This window comes from Cajanus cajan, chromosome 8 (genome assembly GCF_000230855.2).
Source record: "Cajanus cajan strain Asha chromosome 8, NIPB_CcT2T_4, whole genome shotgun sequence".
Taxonomy (NCBI): Eukaryota; Viridiplantae; Streptophyta; class Magnoliopsida; order Fabales; family Fabaceae; genus Cajanus; species Cajanus cajan.
In genome coordinates, this window is record NC_138524.1 from 27,120,458 (window position 1) to 27,138,614 (window position 18,157).

At 29.9% G+C, this 18,157-nt stretch overlaps 2 protein-coding genes across 7 annotated transcripts; one reads left to right on the forward strand and one right to left on the reverse strand.

The window, feature by feature from the left end:
- The first annotated feature begins 3,369 nt into the window (after positions 1-3,369).
- On the forward strand, positions 3,370-4,551 carry LOC109811747 (uncharacterized). Its single transcript, XM_020375566.3, has 2 exons — positions 3,370-3,629; positions 4,040-4,551. The coding sequence occupies exons 1-2, from the start codon at positions 3,394-3,396 to the stop codon at positions 4,428-4,430; spliced, it is 627 nt and encodes a 208-aa protein (XP_020231155.2). The 5' UTR covers positions 3,370-3,393; the 3' UTR covers positions 4,431-4,551.
- Positions 4,552-8,465: 3,914 nt separating this feature from the next.
- On the reverse strand, positions 8,466-14,573 carry LOC109811741 (pentatricopeptide repeat-containing protein At5g27110). 6 transcript variants are annotated; one of them, XM_083062309.1, is made up of 5 exons: positions 11,282-14,573; positions 10,331-10,402; positions 9,196-9,238; positions 9,064-9,105; positions 8,466-8,814 (listed from the first exon to the last, which is right to left on the reverse strand). In XM_083062309.1, the coding sequence occupies exon 1, from the start codon at positions 14,429-14,431 to the stop codon at positions 11,675-11,677; it is 2,757 nt and encodes a 918-aa protein (XP_082918435.1). In that variant the 5' UTR covers positions 14,432-14,573; the 3' UTR covers positions 8,466-8,814; positions 9,064-9,105; positions 9,196-9,238; positions 10,331-10,402; positions 11,282-11,674. The 6 variants fall into 6 exon arrangements, with proteins under 6 accessions (XP_082918435.1, XP_082918432.1, XP_082918434.1 ...); XM_083062306.1 differs by having other exon boundaries at positions 9,196-9,932; XM_083062308.1 differs by having other exon boundaries at positions 8,466-9,105.
- Positions 14,574-18,157: the final 3,584 nt, after the last annotated feature.

Sequence of the window (18,157 nt, forward strand, 5' to 3'; positions counted from 1 at the left end):
ATTTAGCGACCGATTTTGGTAGTCGCTAAATTGCATATTTTTTGTAGTGTTCCTCTTGGGTCCTTCAAAGTATCACCTCTTGGTCATTTTGGCCTTGGCATGATTCCATCAATTTGCTTGTCCTTTCTTTGACACAAAGCATGTATGTGTTCCATTTTGTAGTGAGAGTACCAAAAAATCTTTTAATTTCTTTCGATTTGTTTTTAAGGAATAATATAAGCAAATATGATTTAGTTATCAGATATCATAAATGATATATGTTAAAGGCTTTTGCCTTACAAACAAAGTAGTTCATCTAAGATTTAATGTCAATATAACCAATCATCTATCATAATTCATCTTATGGTATGATCTAAAAAAAACTTTTCTCTTAAAAAAATCTAAATTTTTTATCATTAATACTTATAGCTTAAGGGATCTTTTGATCTAACATTTCTATCAAATCAATTTTCACTTATTACCATCAATTTCTCCCCTCTTGATCCCACGCAAAGCTTTAATAGTTTCCTAATGACACTACTTTGCATTTTTCTATTTTCAAAATCACCCACAATTTAATGAGGTACATAATTGTTTCTAAAGTTTTTGTGTTCAAAGAAAAAAAAATGAAACTCTTTTGTATTTTAAGAGACAAAAACTAAATGAATTTCATTTGTGAAAATAAAAAATACATTCAATAAAAATATTTTTGTAAAGAAAGTTTAATGCTTGAGACATATATAGTTGTAGAGAAAATTTAACTCTTATGTGGGTTGAATAGTGTATATAAAAAACTCGCACATTTTCAAGTATGTGAAGTACTATCTGCAACAGATGAAAGGTTAGTAAGAGTAATCAATAAACCCAATATTTTTATACTGGTTCACCTCACTAAGACTATGTTTAGTTTTAAATCCAACCAAATTGAGTTTTACTAACTTTTAGCAAAGTTACAAGTATTCTTTTACCATGTTAATTCTAGCTCAAACAAATGTTCTTTGTCTGGCCTCTTTAAGCCGCTACCCAAGTATTCTTTTACAGACAAGCCTCTCTGATGAGATTCCACTTGTGAAATCTCAAGAATTCGTTCAATGCTTCTCGGATTCCTTGGAGAGATGTCAAGGATGAAGACTCTAAGAAGAACCAATGTGACCTAGGCTTGCTCTTGCTAAGTCCGGAAGAAGATGAGTGATCCTAGCTCTACAAAGAGAGGAGCTCAAGAAGGGTAGAGATAGGATCAAGTGACTTTCGGAGGGAGAGAGTTCTAAGAGGAGAAATCTCATGTATATAATCCAAAAGTGATTTTACAAAGGAGGAGAATCACCTAAATAGGCCACGGAAATGAAGCTCATTGGCACCTAAGTCAAGCCACACATGTTGGTGCCTACATTTGAATTCAAACTTGAAATTTGAATTCAAATTTTGGCTCCCGTGTGCTTGGCCGTGAGTTTAGGTGCTATGATGCATCTAAGTTTGATTTGAGTGCCATTTAGGGTTAATTTGAGTGGCACATGTTCAGCCACCAAAGGTGTTAAACATGTGACTCAAATGTAACTTAAATGACTTCCAAATTAAACCTAATTTTAGTTTAAATTGCCTATTTAAGTAATTCTTGTATAATCCTATTCTAATGGCCTAAATACAATAGCCAATCAAATACAATGGAAAAGGAAAAATTACAAGAATGAAAATGAGCCCAATATTGGGTACCAAAAGCCCAAAGGCCCATAAAGCCCAAAACTAGGCCCAATTAAGCCTAAAGCCAAAAAAATGCTACTTTATGTGGTCCAAAATACAAGACCAAAATATATGATACCTATACTAACATTATATATACAAACCATAAGGAAATAGCTATAACAAGATGTGGCCCATGTGAAGCTCAACTTGGGCCTTCCAAGCCCATCGGGCCCATTGGGCCTTGACTGGCCCAAACCTTCATGTCTAGTCAACTCCTCTTGGCTCCTTCAATGTGTCACCTCTTGCTTTCCTAGGCATGATTCCATCACTCTCTAGGCTCAAATCCAAGTATTCTTTTACATATAAGTCTCTCCAAGATCAAACCCAAGTATTCTTTTACATACAAGTCTCTTTAAGCTCAAACTAAAGTATTCTTTTACAGACAAGCCTCTCCAGACTCAAACCCAAGTATTCTTTTATAGATAAGTCTCTCCAAGCTCAAACCCAAGTATTCTTTTACAGACAAGTCTCTTTAAATTCAAACTCAAGTATTCTTTTACAGACAAGTCTCTCCAGACTCAAATCCAAGTATTTTTTTAGTCAAGTGAGAATGTAGTCCTTTTTCAATGTTTTTTTTTTCATGAAATTTGGGATCTTTATCTTTTGTTATGCTACTATTCATGCTTTTATACACTTTTAATGGAATGTGAGTTCTAAGACAACAACTTTTGATATGTTAAGGTATAAAACATTCATTTGAATTTAAATTGGTTAATCACAATAAATAATGATCGTTAGAAATAGTTTGTATGCTTTGTCTGATTACTTTTTCTTATAGACGCTACTTCATCTTATTCAATATAAAATAATGACTTTTAGAGCATGTTTTCTTACTAAAAAATATAGTATCTATTATCATTATAAAACTTATAAAACATTATGATCTAAAATCGTCTTTTAACTTAACAATAACATATTATGATTTATAAAAACAAACAAAAACCAGTTTAAATATTTTGGTCCTATAATATAAGGAGAAGATGTAATAACCCCTCGTCTCAATACAATCTAGTTTTAGTATTTGAAAAATAGTTTAAAATAATTAATGTTCTTAATTTTCAATATAATATTATTTTTTTTTCAAATGTTGTCCACTCATAAATTCTCCAACTTTCACAATTAAATATAATACATTAATGAAGAGAATGATGTTATATATATATATATATATATATATATATATAAATCTTACATATTTTTATTAATTATATTATTTTAAAAATTCATATATTATCCTTTATAATATTATAAAATCTTTCAAAACCTCATAAATTTTTATTATATAAATTCATTAGAATCAATATTACAAAATTTTTATTATAAAAGTCTTTTAAAAAAATCATAAAAGCTATTACATTTATATAAAGTGTTTTTTTTTATGCTAAAATAGTTTTATGAAATATAAATTAATCATATACACTTCCTTAATATGCTAGTGAAAATCTTAATAGATATTTTAGGAAAGATGAAATATTTATTATTGTATTAAATTGTAGTATAAATTAGAGATATAATTTATTTATAATTTAGAATATGCTGATTTTGATAATTAATAAATAGTGAATATGTTTTGACTTTAATTCATGGGCATTAAATTCTTGATCTTGCAATCCCAAGAATTGACATTATATATTAGTTTACTCCTTTGCTCTATAGCATTCAGCAACGATAGCCATGGCTAGTACCTACACATTCCGATTCTCAGTTCTCTTAAGCCTCCTCTTAGTTTCATTATTGGGTGTTAAAGGAGAAGTTCCCCAAGCATGCTCGAACTACGAATGTCCCACATATGATGTCATAGAAGTGAAAAAGGACTATGAAATCCGTCGCTATAATTCAACCGTGTGGATTTCGAGTGACCCTATTGAAGACACTTCTGTGGTTGAAGCTACAAAAACTGGCGTCAAGAGGTTTTTTTTTTTTTTTTTTTCTTAAGTTAATTAATATCATGTTCTCAATTACTTTTTTTTTTTTTATTATTTTATGTCTTTTTAGTACAGTTATAACAAATCTGGGTAGGACTCTATTCATATGCCTTTTGAATTTACTATGTGCTATTACTACTTTTTTACTTATGTATAAGATTCTTTTGAGAAATTTATCTTACTTTTTTTACAAGACTTTATTCAGATTGTTTCTTACATTAATTATTGAAAAGCACAGAATTGTTTTAAAAAGCAATTTGTAGAATAAATATATGAGAAGAGAATCGAAGAGACCCTAAAACCAAGATATATAAGAGAATGTAGACAGTCCAACTAATCCAAATAGACAATATAAGAAGGAAATTAATTAAGTTATATTTGTTGTTTTTACTCAGGCTATTTAGTTATATTCATGGTAACAACAGCCAGAAGAAGGAAATAAAGATGACATCACCTGTGGCAACTGAAGTCTCAAATGGCAGTGGTGGAAAATCATCATATGTTGTGAGCTTTTATGTGCCAAAAGTGAACCAAGGAAACATACCTACAGCAGATGGTCTCTCTGTTCAAAGATGGAAAACTAAATATGCAGTAGTTAAGCAATTTGGTGGATTTGTCAGAGAATCTGTTGTTGCAGATCAAGTTAATGCCTTGAAGGCTAGTATTGCTGGCACTAAGTGGTCTACTAAACTTCCTAAAAGTTTCACAGTGGCACAATACAATGCCCCATTTGAGTTGTTCCATAGAGTGAATGAGATATGGTTCTTGTATGATAGTGAAAATTAATAGCATTCTAAGTAGAATATACTGCACAATGCCAATTTTCCATTATATTGAATTAGTTAATAAAGTATATTATAGCTAGATAAACAATTGTTGCAATGATTCATTAGTGTGTGCTTAATTAATTATATGAATTTGGGTCAGATGATAATTTTATAAAAGAAATTATACATGTGTAGAAACTTTAATTTTGGTATTGAAATAGATTATAAAATTTAATTCAACAATTAGCTCAAGAAAAAAATCAGTTTCTTTAGTTTTTAGAATTTAAACAGGATTTTATGGATGTATGACTAATCTAACAATGGACAAATTAAATATTTCGCACCCCTACTTAGATGTGATATTGTTTTGTATAGCATAAGAACTCTGCACATAATTTGTATTAGCAAATGCAATTATTGACATGACCATGTTTTATGTTGAAGTTGTGGTGGCATTGTGATTGACCACGAGGAATCACACATTATTACAATTACAAACCTCATTTTAAAGCCAACCATGCATTTTGAATGGTTAAAATCATGATAGTTAGATCATTTAGTTCAGCCTTGGCTTTCGGGATTTTTCATTAGAAAAAAAAAATGAAATTTGATAAATTGAGGGAAAAAATAGGGAAAAGTAATTTAGAGAAATTTGAAATAAAAAACAAAGAGAGAGAAAAACATGCATCTAAATATTTTAGGTAGCTTCTGAATCATAATTTAGACATACTACAAAAAAAAAGTATAACTTAGAGTCACCCAAAAACGGAATCTAAAGAAGAAAAGCTGACATTAACTTATAAACATTGTTAGTCATTCTTCATTTTAAAAACTGACATTAATTATATTGACACTAGTTCTTTTGCGTCGATTTTATGATCGACACTATAGAGTTCACCAAGTCGACAGAAGGTCAACTCTAAGTCGTCACTCCTAATTTTTTAAATAAGTTGTGGAAATTAGTTTATTATTATTATGTCAACTAATGCAACACTAATCATATATATATAATTTTATTTATTTTAATATTTTTATTGTCGGCTTAATCAACTTCAAAACAATTTTTTTTTGTAATTTTATTTACATAAATATGGCTTGTCAGACATTTTTAGATACTTTTAGAGTCGAATAAATTCTGCTCCATTATTTTAAAAAAAAATAGTTTATTAATTTTTGTTTAATTTTTAGACACCATTGTTTCATTTTATTTATTTTTTTTTATATTTTGTTATTGTCAGCTTATTTGTTGGTGCTGCTAATGCTATTTTGTTATCCTTTTTTTTTAATTTAAAAAAAATGTGTTTTTCCAAGCTGTTGAAACCTGATATTAAGTAGTTATAAAACACCAAAACAAGTATATATCTATATTTAGTTAATTTCTAAAATTCAGATTTCATTAAAAAATTATTTAGATACACTTTTGGAAAATTCCGGTTCTCATTTATACTATTAAATTAGTGTTAAATGAATATTGATACTATTGAAGTGTCCATGTATCATTCTTGATTAAAGAATGCCTCATATGGGTACATATATTCTCAATCAACTAATATGCAAAAAGTAACAGAGAGAGTACAAAGGGTTTTGCCATATACGAAGTAGAATGGAATATTACAATAAGATCAACTTGATGTTTGTTATGTATTTCAACGTCTCTGATTTGTCATGTATTAGTGTTAATATACCTTGATTAAATTTGTCATATGTTTGTACCAAAAGAGAATTGGCATCAGTAGTGCTAATTTGAGCAATGATTTTCAAGCTAACTAGAATTCCATAGTATTTCACCTAGAAACAGTTATGAAACAACTCATTAACAAGACAAAACCTGAACAAAATAAAGCTAAATATATTTGCATACTTTCATTTATCATTTATTTAACGGGTGATTACAATGATATATGAAATTTTATCATTGTGTAACTAGATGTGATCATACAAATTAAGCTAGTTGAACCAAATCAAAAGTAGAGAATATCAAATTGATGAGGCACATCCTATGGAAATCGAAGGCTACTTAGTACTATTAGCATGACTAAAGAACGCGTTAATCAGGCATGATATGTAAACAAAAATACTTAACTGATCCAAATCAATTGAAAAAAATAAATGAAGATAAAGCTAAAAACTGATTATAATTAACATGCTTAATTTATATAATATAGAACCAACATGCCCCCATAAATAGTATAACCAATTAGCTAGGTGAATATCCATAACCTTTAAATTATGGCTCTTTGAATTTCAAGTACATGTACATAATTAAGTATAAACACAAGGGTGATAAAAGAAATAGATTTAGTGAGATTTAATTATGGCTTTTTTTGAACAATTAAACATGGCAAAGGCGACATGCAAATCGATTTCCAAAAACACTTGAACATCTGCAACTGCCTTAAGAAGGGAATATGCAAATTGCACATAAGAAAACGAAAAACAAATCTATTATATACTAGTCTTGCATAAAGGAAGCCTGCTTATGTGTGTGCATATATATTTTAACCTTATAAATTAAAGAGCATTTTACATAGAAAACACATAATAAAGACACCACTTTGAGAATGAGTCTTTGTAACATACACCTTTATCCTATTATATGACGTGAGCATACAGTATCTAGGTACCCCCACTTGACTCTCTTTTAAGGAGATATGCAACAAGAATGATTTTCTCTTTGGTAACCAAATAATTAAACTTGGTCCTTTATCATTAATTTTAAAGATTCTTGATGGTCTATTTTTAGGAAAATGACGTCTGCACTTGGGCATTACTTGTCTTGTTTTTTACCTAGAAATAACAAATGGTGATGACTGACTCCTCATGAACAATCTTTTTGCCATTGAATCCATAATCAAACTTGTAATGAATAAATCTTTTGTATCTCAAGATCTTATCCAAGTTTTTAACACCTTGGACGAACATGAATAAATTGATCTTAAGGGAATCCACTTTATTCTTAAGTTTATCAATTTCGTTTGGAGGTTCAACTAGAATAGATTTTTCAAGAGTTGTTTCAAGAACTTTTACATTCCTCTAAAAGATTACAACACCAAAAATAATTTTTTTTTATAGCAATTTTTATGTTATTTAACAACCATATAAATGGTCATTAATATCTATACTGACAATTAGATTATGGCCAGCATATTTCGAGTCAGTAAAACTATTAGTGGCATTTAAAGTAAGTGCTGGTAAAGACTTTTTAAATGACTGGGAAAAATAAAATTTTTTAATAACAATTCTAGCAACAATTTTAGTGGTCAATAAAAGTAATTTCATTGAATAATGGATTCTCATATATGTAAAAAAATTGTATAGAAATACAATTGAATTTCATTCGATGAAATAATTTATTTTGATAGCGTATTGATACTTAATTAGTTAAATTCAATTAAATAAAGTTATTTTTAGTCCATGCATTGAAATTGATGAGGGAATCAAATTCAATTTTTCATCCATTGATTTTTTTTTTAAAAAAAAATTACTTTCTTTACTAATATTCTCATCTACCATTTCTCATAAAGATAATGAGAATAATAAATTTTTTATATGAGAATTGCATATTTGCAATAACACCAGATGGTCATTTATTAGAGTAATGCAAAACTTATGAGTTTATCATGTCCTTGAGATACCAAGGAAATCATTGAAAAGAAAAAAATGAATAGTCAATGATGTTATGATTCAAAGAAATTACATAATTTCATTTCTAAGATAGTCATATCTCCAAAGAAAGCAAGGTCTCTGGTGATCTGGTGCTATTTGCTAAAATGTCTAAAAGGTCTTCATCAATTACAATTGAATTCTACAGAGCACAAAATAAAAAAATGGACGTCACTGCATATATGTATTCCAATAATTACTATAAGAAAGGACCAATAGAAAAGGCAACATAGTCTACCTCCTGGACTACTGGTTCTCAGTTCCTATAAGCAACATAGTCTACCCTCCTAATTTCTTGAGATCAAAATTAATGATTCAATTATGTATTATACAAGGAGAATAAAGTGTGGAATTCATGAATATATATATATATATATATATATATATATATATATATATATATATATAGCAAACAGAATTCATGAAAAAATTATTGGTACACAAATAGATAAATTGGACTAATTTACTTAACACAATGTCTAATACATAACCACCATTCATGGACTGATTGGCAATTGCCTCTACTGCTAGTATGCAAATAATTTCATCATTATCTTTTCTAAGAAGCTTGAGCAAGGAAGTGAGGCCACCAACTTGAACAATACTTTTTTTGTTAACCTCTACATATTATAATAAATCAAATTACTATACAAAATAATTAAATAGTCTAAAGAAAAGCAACGAAATATTTTTAAAACCTGTTTTCACTATAACAATTGGAATTTTAGTTGATTGTGATTCTGCAAATCCAAACAAAAAGGTTGAGTGTTAAGCCATTACAAGAAATCAACAAGTAGATAATTTAGATTTGTAAACACACTATTAAAAGTCATTTAATTATACAAGTTGTTGTCTTATTGTCGTAAGTGTAATTAAGAGCCTATATCCATGAGTTTATTGTTCATGTTACTCATGCTTTTACAAAAGTAACTTAAATCTCTTTTAGAAAAAAAAATAGCATGTGTAAAATAAGAAGACATGGGCCAAACCTATTTTCGCAGTTGCAGTAAATTTTGTAGGTAATTGTGATTCTACAAATCCAAAAAGAAAAAAAAAGTGTTAACATGTACACTTTACAAAGAGTATTTATAGGTGCAAGTACAAAAGGCATTACAAATTACCATGAGTACCAAAGGACATGTGTGGCATTTTTGGTGCTTTTTCCTGGCCAATATTAGTATCGAAGACCTAATTAAGACATAAGAAAATAAAAATTGTCTTTTACAATCAGAATTTGAAAAAAAATGTTTAAAAGCATTTGAATCATACCTGTCCAAATGAGCTTTCATTGAACTTTTGAAGCATGGATAGCTTCGTTGGAAAATGTTTATACATAAATTTTCTAATGAAAGATAGTTTTGAAAGTAACTTATCTTGATTTTGTTTCATCAAATTCATTTCTTCATCATGTTTTTCTTTTAACTCCTTTAACATCCTCACCTCTTGCTCTAATCTTTGTACTACCTCATTAGATATATTATCAGCAAAAGTACTTCCTATGGAAGATTTAGAACCCCACAGCAAAGAAGGTGTTGGACCAAGTCCTAAGCCACGAACATAGCCACTTCTTTCAGCCCTAATACTTGGGAATACACATCTCGTTCCCAAGCAACACTACCAATAGGTTTTTCATTAGATGTTTCACCATTGTTCAATTTTTCTTACATCACATCCTATGTAAGAAAGTTTGAAGTTATTGCATACTCACAATCAATATAAAAATATTCAAAATAATTCAAATGTCATACATAATATATAACAAGTATAAAAATTGCTTAAAAAATCTAACCACTATTTGCAGACACCTCATCCAATGGCCTTCCATCTTTACGTTTCTTATGAGTTAATATAAACATTTCTGAAAGATATTATGGTCCTCCATCATAATAAGATTGAGATATGATGTGAGACTACCATATGCTAGTATTAATATTGGTGAAATCTGATCAATAACATAACATCTCACCCTTCTAGGGCAAAGCTATCTTAGAATCAAGTAACCATGACATCTCAAGAGGCTTGCACAAAAATTCATTCAGGAAACACATAGACTATTTTTAACTCCTTCAAGTAACTATATCCTAAATAAAGCTTGCGATTTAAAATATGATGACAATAGCAGAATAAATATTGTACAGGGAATACATACATTTATGGCTGCTGAACAAATGTCAATACAATAAAAGTTCAGAGTCTAATTAACAAAAAGTAACAACAATGACTACAATCAAGGAGTAGGGATGCAAGACATCAAACCTCTTTTGCATCAATTATCTTTGTTTTCTGGGTTCCAAGAGCCAAAACCATTTTTATTAGAGTTTCACCAACCTGTAACAAATTAAGATGAAAAATAACTTCTCTTCTCTTTCTAAAAACAATGCAACTCGCACTGATATAAGCCTAACCTCTTGAAACTCAATATTGGTGTACGTATGTAGAACTCATGTACCCATTATTCATAAGTATTCATTTATAATATTTATTTTCTATCTGTAATAGATTTTGTTCATAAATATTTGTGGGTACAAATATTTTTAACATCTCTATATTAAAGATACTTCTATGTATAATGTTTCTGACCACTAACTCAAGCTCCAATTCAAATATATAAGCAGAAAATTACAATGGTTATCCAATTCTAAATTTTTACATGCGTACACCCTTGAAAAAACCTCTATTGAGTATTTACTATTGATAACTTCTCTAACTTCCCTTTTTTTTATCTAACTTCTCTAACTCCTTTCTTTGGATGCTCGAAGAAATCTTAATTGATGGTCCCTTATCTTAGCCTTCCTCCTTCCATCTTTACTCTTTGAGTTTATCGAAAATCTACACATAACAAAAGTATATTTGGAATTTTAGAATGAAAGAAACCAGTAAATGATTATTTTATATTAAACCAACCGAGTTTAACTTTCAATTGAATGACATGTAGTTAAGTCAAAATCTTAAATCGAATTTTTAATTAAGATATTGATGCACAGACAAGTTATTGAATTCAATTTGTTCAAGGTGTAATCAAATTCGGTTACAAGATTAATTTTTGAGTCTGAACAAGTATGAGAACTTATGCAGGAATATTTGAAAGCAGAAAATTGAACAATGGAACTATAGATCTCAACAACTTGGAAGAGAACAGGGTAATTCTCCTTACAGCCTGAGCTTTATTTGATTTCAACAAGAAATGAAGAAATTTAAACCATTTACCTCTCAGAATATAGTTCATGTGACCTCTTGATCCATGCTTATTTGGGAGTTGGGATAATGATAAGGCCACAATCCCCCTTCTATATACTGTGGATATAGCTTCTTCCAAATTCCATTCAATAGTGTAAATAATAGCAGAATTGCAGAGTTTGCAACTGAATTTCTTAGTAATATTCTTGAAAATTTGGAAACTGATTGCTTGAATCCCACTATCCAAAAGCCAGTCTCTCATATATACATGGTTGTCCCATAAAACCAATTGTTCCAACAATCAATTGTCACAGACCACTGTACAGAATATTTAAGGCTTTATGCCAAGTAGTGTTGCAATCAACAGATACATATGCTTTTGATATTTATTGAGATGCAGGAAATTTAGAGAGCTCGATAATTTTAACCTGCCAACTGAATCCAACTACTACCAGGTTGCTTTGTAACACTCCCTTCTACCATTTTGTCTCTCAACTCTATGCAATTTTTCCACATTGATGCTGATGCATAAATGTTGGACAGTAGAACATAGGTTGAGGGTTCATTCAGTTCTATATCAGCAAGGATGTTAGATATTCTGTCTCCTATTTCAGCATTCTCATGCTTAGAGCAAGCACCAAGGAAAGTCTTCCATAGAATAGATTTTGACTGAAATGGAGCTTCCTTTATCAAAGCCTCGGCTTCTTCCAATTTTGCTGCTCGACCGAGAAGATCAACCATGCAGGCATAATGATTCATGGTTACTTCACTGTTGTATTTACTTTTCATGTACTCAAAATATTTGCAACCTTCCTCCACCAGTCCAGCATGGCTACATGCAGCTAAAACCCCAGTGAAGGTGACACCATCAGGTTCCAACCCATCTTCTGTTGCTTTGTTAAACAGGTCAATAGCTTCTCTTCCAAGCCCATGATAAGCATATCCATATATCATAGCTGTCAAGGTTACTAAATTATGGTCACTGATAGTATTGAAAAACTTGCAGGCATCTTTAATGTTTCCACATTTGCTATACATGTCTGTAATGGAAGAAGCCACATGAAGATCAACCACAAAGCCAACTTTGATAACCCACGAATGGAAACATTTGCCTATGTCCAATGCCGCTAACCCAGAAGCAGCTGATATACAGCTGGATAAGATAGACTCATCAACCTGAAAAATGGGAACAGTTTGGAATTCTGCAAAATGCTTAAGTGCTTCTTCATGATAACCATTTTGGACCCATGCCGTTAACATGGCACTCCAAGAGATAAGATCTTTCTCTTTCATGGACAAGAATACCTGTAACGCATTCAAAGTTTCATGTTTAAACACTGCATACATGTTAATTAGGGCACTACCAACAAACGGATAATATTCAAATCCTACTTTGATGATATAAGATTGGGCTTGCTTTCCTACATCAAGTGCCTTTATTTCTGCACAAGCCTGAATAACACTAATCAATGTGAATTGACTAGGTTTTGAATATTGAAGCATATCGCGGAAGATCCCCAGAGCTTCTACAAAGTGGCCCAATTCACCGCATCCGGATATGATAGTAGTCCAGGAAAACTCATTTCTTATCGGCATTCTTTTGAAAATCAATTTCGCATCATCAATAGCTCTACATCTAACATACATCTCAAGAAGAGCATTTTCTAAGCCCAACCTACAATCCTCTTCAAAAGGATTTTTAATCATGTAAGAATGAAAAGATCTTGCTTCTTTAAGCATAAAAAGGTTCCCACAAGCCCGCAGAACATAACTGATTGAAGAACTGCTTTGTGCAATACCAACTTCCTTCATCCCACAAAACAGCTCCAAAGCTTTCAAATCATTTGAATTGAAAATTAAAGTATTCATCATGGCACTTACGCATATTTCATTCTTGTTGCATACTTCAAGAAAACATTTATAAGCATCAGATATCATCCCAAAGTTTCCATACATGTTTATAAAGGCACTGCCAAGATATGAATCCATCTTAAAGCCAAGTTTTATGACACTACAGTGAATTTGAGTACCAGCAAGCTCTGCCTCCAGATTTGAGCACAAGCTGGCAACGCTCGCAGAAGTAAATGGATCTGGTTTGTTACCTTCACAAAGAAAATCAACATATAATGCAAGTCCTTCCTTAGATTTTCCAATCTGATTAAACCCAGCAAGTAAAGAACATATTGCCACATTATCCTTCTCCTCAAGAAATTGAAACACTACACGAGCATCATCTAATAATTTCAGTTTAATATAGCAGTCAATAAGAGCTCCACCCACCACAACATCATTTTCAATGCCAATCTTCACAGTCTGGCCATGAACAGACCTTCCAAGTTCAACATCCAACACATCAGCACAGAGTTTAACAATGATTGTGTATGTAAAGTGATTCCGTGCCACAGCAGAGTGACCCATCTCGTGAAACAACTTCAAAGAACCCTTCACATCACCCATCTCCACGTATGCATTCAGCAAAATGTTCCACAATGCCTCACACCTTTCACCAAAACAAACCCCATCAAAAACTTTCGTCGAATTCTCAATATCCCCACAATCAGCATACATGTGAAGAATCGAAGCACTACAAAAACTATGCGAATCAAAACCACTTTTGAGTATCAACCCATGAATGAGCTTCCCCATCACAGGATCACACATCACCCTGCAAGCCTTGAGTGCCACAGAGAAACCAAACTCGTTGGGACGCATCCCGGACCGACACAAGCCACGAAACAAGCTCAGACCCATTTCATGCTGCCCCACATGGACATAACAAGAAACCAAGCTGGTCCAAGAAACCAAACTCGGTTGAGGAATTTCATCAAACAACTTTTGTGCATTCTTAACTTCTCCAATATCTCCATAAAATCTAACCATATTATTTTGCACAAAGACATCCTGGTCGAGGGCACTTTTAAGAAAAAGAGAGTGAAGGGTTCTGCCACAGTTTACGTCTTTGTGGTCCCTCAGGTGTTGCAAGAGGGAAACACAGTCCTGGAAGCAAAACCCTCTATTGTTTTGGAGTTCAGGTGATGCTTTTGAATGAAACTGTTGTCTTCTTATCAGCATTGGTTTGTTGGGTGAATTTGAGAAGTGGGCTCTGAAAAACAAAGAGAATCTGGCGGGGACACGTTTGGTTTGCATGGAATTAGTGGAGAAAAAAATAGTGAGAACCATTTTTGAGAATGGATTTTGGATTGTTCAGTCATCTTTGCAAATACACATTTTTTTTCTGCATTATTCCATAAGTCTTAGTTATCAACAGTGTGAAAGCTTGAAGCCATGAAGTGTGTGTTTGTTTTATCATAGCACACTTTTCAACGCCATTCAATTGAATTTATTAATTTTGTAATTTGGGTTTGAACGTACGTTTTAGACTTCTGAACTATAAAACAAACATGCTGAAATGTTAGAAAATATTGTTTGGAAAAAGAAATTAAAAATTTATCGTACACTAAGCTATTGTCCTAAAAGCAAACGGTGCAATCTAATATTCAATTTACTCCTTATGGCCGTGTCTAAACAAATTTCGGTAAAAAAAATTATAATAAAAAAAAAAGTCTAAGTTTCGGTCTCATATAATTAAGTAATTTATATTTTTTTTTATTTTTAAACAATAAAATTGCTAATTAATTTTAGGTTAAAACCCTATTTTGGTCCTTTATAATCTTTTTTGTTTCAATTTAGTTCCTCATTAATTTTTGGTCTCAATTTGGTCCCAAATTAATTAATTGGTTTCAATTTAGTCTTAAATTAATTAATTGGTTTCAATGTGGGACTTTCCGTCCAAATTGCTTTAACGATGTTAACTTTTGACCACGTGGACGCCACATAGATGCATACGTGGCATCCACGTGGATGAGAATTTTTTTGAAAACACCTGGACCCAGAACGGCCCGTTCTGAAACCGGAACGGGCCGTTCTGGGTGCACTTTTGGTGTGTTAATTTTGCATCCGGAACGGCCCGTTTCAAGTGCAAAATTAACACACCCAAAATGCACCAGAACGGCCCGTTCTAGTTTCAGAACGGGCCGTTCCGGTTTTATTTTATTTTTTTATATATAAAATATTAATAATTTTATAAAATATATATTACTAATTATATTTTAATTATGTTATTATATCCAATAAAATAAATATATTAATATTTTTTTTATATTTTATTTTATTATGTTTATCTTATTAATTTTTATCATTTTATTCCTTTAATCTTAAATAAATTGCAAAAAATTATAAAGTGATATTCCTTTTATCTTATTAATTATTATATTTTTTAATAAAATTAATTAAGAATATTTGTTTAATTGCATTTTTTATCCCTCAAGTATTACAATTGTGCAGTTTTGTGATCTACAAGATTTTAATTGCATAATTTTAGTCCTTAAAGAATTGCAATTGCGCGATTTTGGTCCTTCAATTTTTAATTGAACAATTTTAGTCTCTCAAATATCATAATAGTATGATTTTTGTTTCTCCCATTAAAAATTAATAATTTTAATATATATATATATATATATATATATATAATGTTTTAAAATTAAATAATTATTTATCTATTCAAATTAACGTATATTATAATTTTCGATATTATATCAATAATATTATTAATATATTTATAGATAAACTAATAATTTGATAAATATAACTTGTTATATATTAATATACTTTTACAAAAATATAAAAATATAAGTATATTAATTAGAAATATATATCTGATCTTATATATTTATATTTTTGTAAAAGTATATTAATATATATTAAGTTATATTTATCAAATTATTAGTTTATTTATAAAAAGGGTAAAAATATTATTGATATTAATTTATCAGTAATATTAAAATACTAATAATATATAAATTTTATTTATTTAGTAATAGTAAATATATATCATTTGATACATTAAAAAAAATATACGTTAATTTAAATAAACAAACAATTATATAGTTTTAAAATATTATATATATATATTAAAATTTTAAAATTATTAAATTTTTAATGAGAAAGACTAAAATTCCACAATTATGATATTTGAGAGATTAAAATTGTTCAATTAAAAATTGTGAGACTAAAATTACACAATTATAATCTTTTAAGGACTGAAATTACTCAATTAAAACCTTAGAGATCAAAATTGCATAATTATAATATCAAAAACACAATTAAGTAAAGAGTATTTTATTCACAGTTCTGGAACGGGCCGTTTTGAAAGCAGAACGGCCCGTTCTGAAAGCAGAACGGCCCGTTCTGATTTCAGAACGGCTCGTTCTGCTTCACTGGTGGTGTTTTAATTTTGCAACCAGAACGGCCCGTTCTGAAACCAGAACAGACCGTTCTGGGTCCATGTGTTTTCAAAAAAATTCTCATCCACGTGGATGCCACGTATGCATCTACGTGGCGTCCACGTGGCCAAAAATTAACACCATTAAAGCAATTTGGACGGAAAGTCCCACATTGAAACCAATTAATTAATTTAGGACTAAATTGAAGCCAATTAATTAATTTGGGACCAAATTGAGACCAGAAATTAATGAGAGATTAAATTAAAACAAAAAAAAATTATAAAGGACCAAAATAGGGTTTTAACCTTAATTTTAATAACTAAGAATGATTTAAATATACATTTAGTTTACCAAATCATATAGTATCGTATATCATACATCTATCATATTATATACAATTACATTTACAAAAACCTACAAATATATTCTGTTGACACATGTTATGTTTAGATGACATGAGATCTATCTTTTGATTTATTTTGTTTTTGGTGCGAAATAGGTAAATAGAATTTCACTTATATTCTTTGTGATTGTTAGAGCTTTGATAGTGGGTTTCGTTCTCTGAGGCAATTTCACTCATCTTGAAACGGGTCGGGTTCGGTAAAAAAAAATAATTATAATAGATTAAAAAATATAATTTGATCTACTTTCGACTCGATCTGTTCGGGATAAATCTGTTTTTTGTTTTGATTTTTTTAATGTTATATATTTTTTAATTTAAGTTTAATGCTACATGTATGATACTTAATTCGACAATTTTTATTTTAGATTAGAGATTATTTTATATTAAAGTTTATTTTAAATTAGAAATTTAATTTTTTTTAAAAAAATTATGTAGGTTGGTGGATTGACCTATTTAGTCTACCAACCCGTGATGGGTCGGGCCATGCTAGGTTGAAAATTTTTGGATATTAATGTTGGTGGACCAGGTTTGACTTATCCATTTTGACAACTCTAATAATTGTCCTTCTTGTAAGAAAGTGTGGGGACCATCCATGTTTCACACAACAACAATCCTTTATATTTTGTTTCAGAGACAGAGACAGGGAGAAATTATAGGGATTAGAAAAGAATAATTGAGAATTAATTCGATAGAAAATATATAAGAAATAGAATGAAATTTATAGTCATTCGATTAAGTATAATTATGTGAGAAATGAAAGAAAATTAATATTTTAAAATTATATTTTATATAATTGAAGATTTAACTAAAAATAAATTGTTTAAAAATTTTATATTAGATGAATATATAACATTTTTATTTTTTAATTTATTATTCAAATATAAATTATATTATTTAAATATATCATTAAAAATTTATTTATTTTATTATAACTATAATTATTTTGTTATTATTTTTTATTTTAAATTTAAATATATAAATATAAAACACATGCATCCGAATATGTGTTTTATTTATAAATATAGTCGACTACGTTATATATATATATATAGAGAGAGAGAGAGAGAGATGAGGGTTCAAACGACACCGGTGTAATTTTTATTAAGTGTTACACCGCTTAATAACTTTATATTAAATGTGAATTTTGAAAATCCAACCGTTAGATTGAAAGCTCATATCTCTTAGATCATATATGTCAAATTTTGTTAAAATTGAACAACA

Coding starts and splice junctions, on each gene's coding strand:
- LOC109811747 (XM_020375566.3), top strand. CDS start 3,394: ATGGCTAGTACCTACACATTCCGATTCTCAGTTCTCTTAAGCCTCCTC. Junction 3,630..4,039: donor ACAAAAACTGGCGTCAAGAG/GTTTTTTTTTTT, acceptor GTTTTTACTCAG/GCTATTTAGTTATATTCATG.
- LOC109811741 (XM_083062309.1), bottom strand. CDS start 14,431: ATGGTTCTCACTATTTTTTTCTCCACTAATTCCATGCAAACCAAACGT.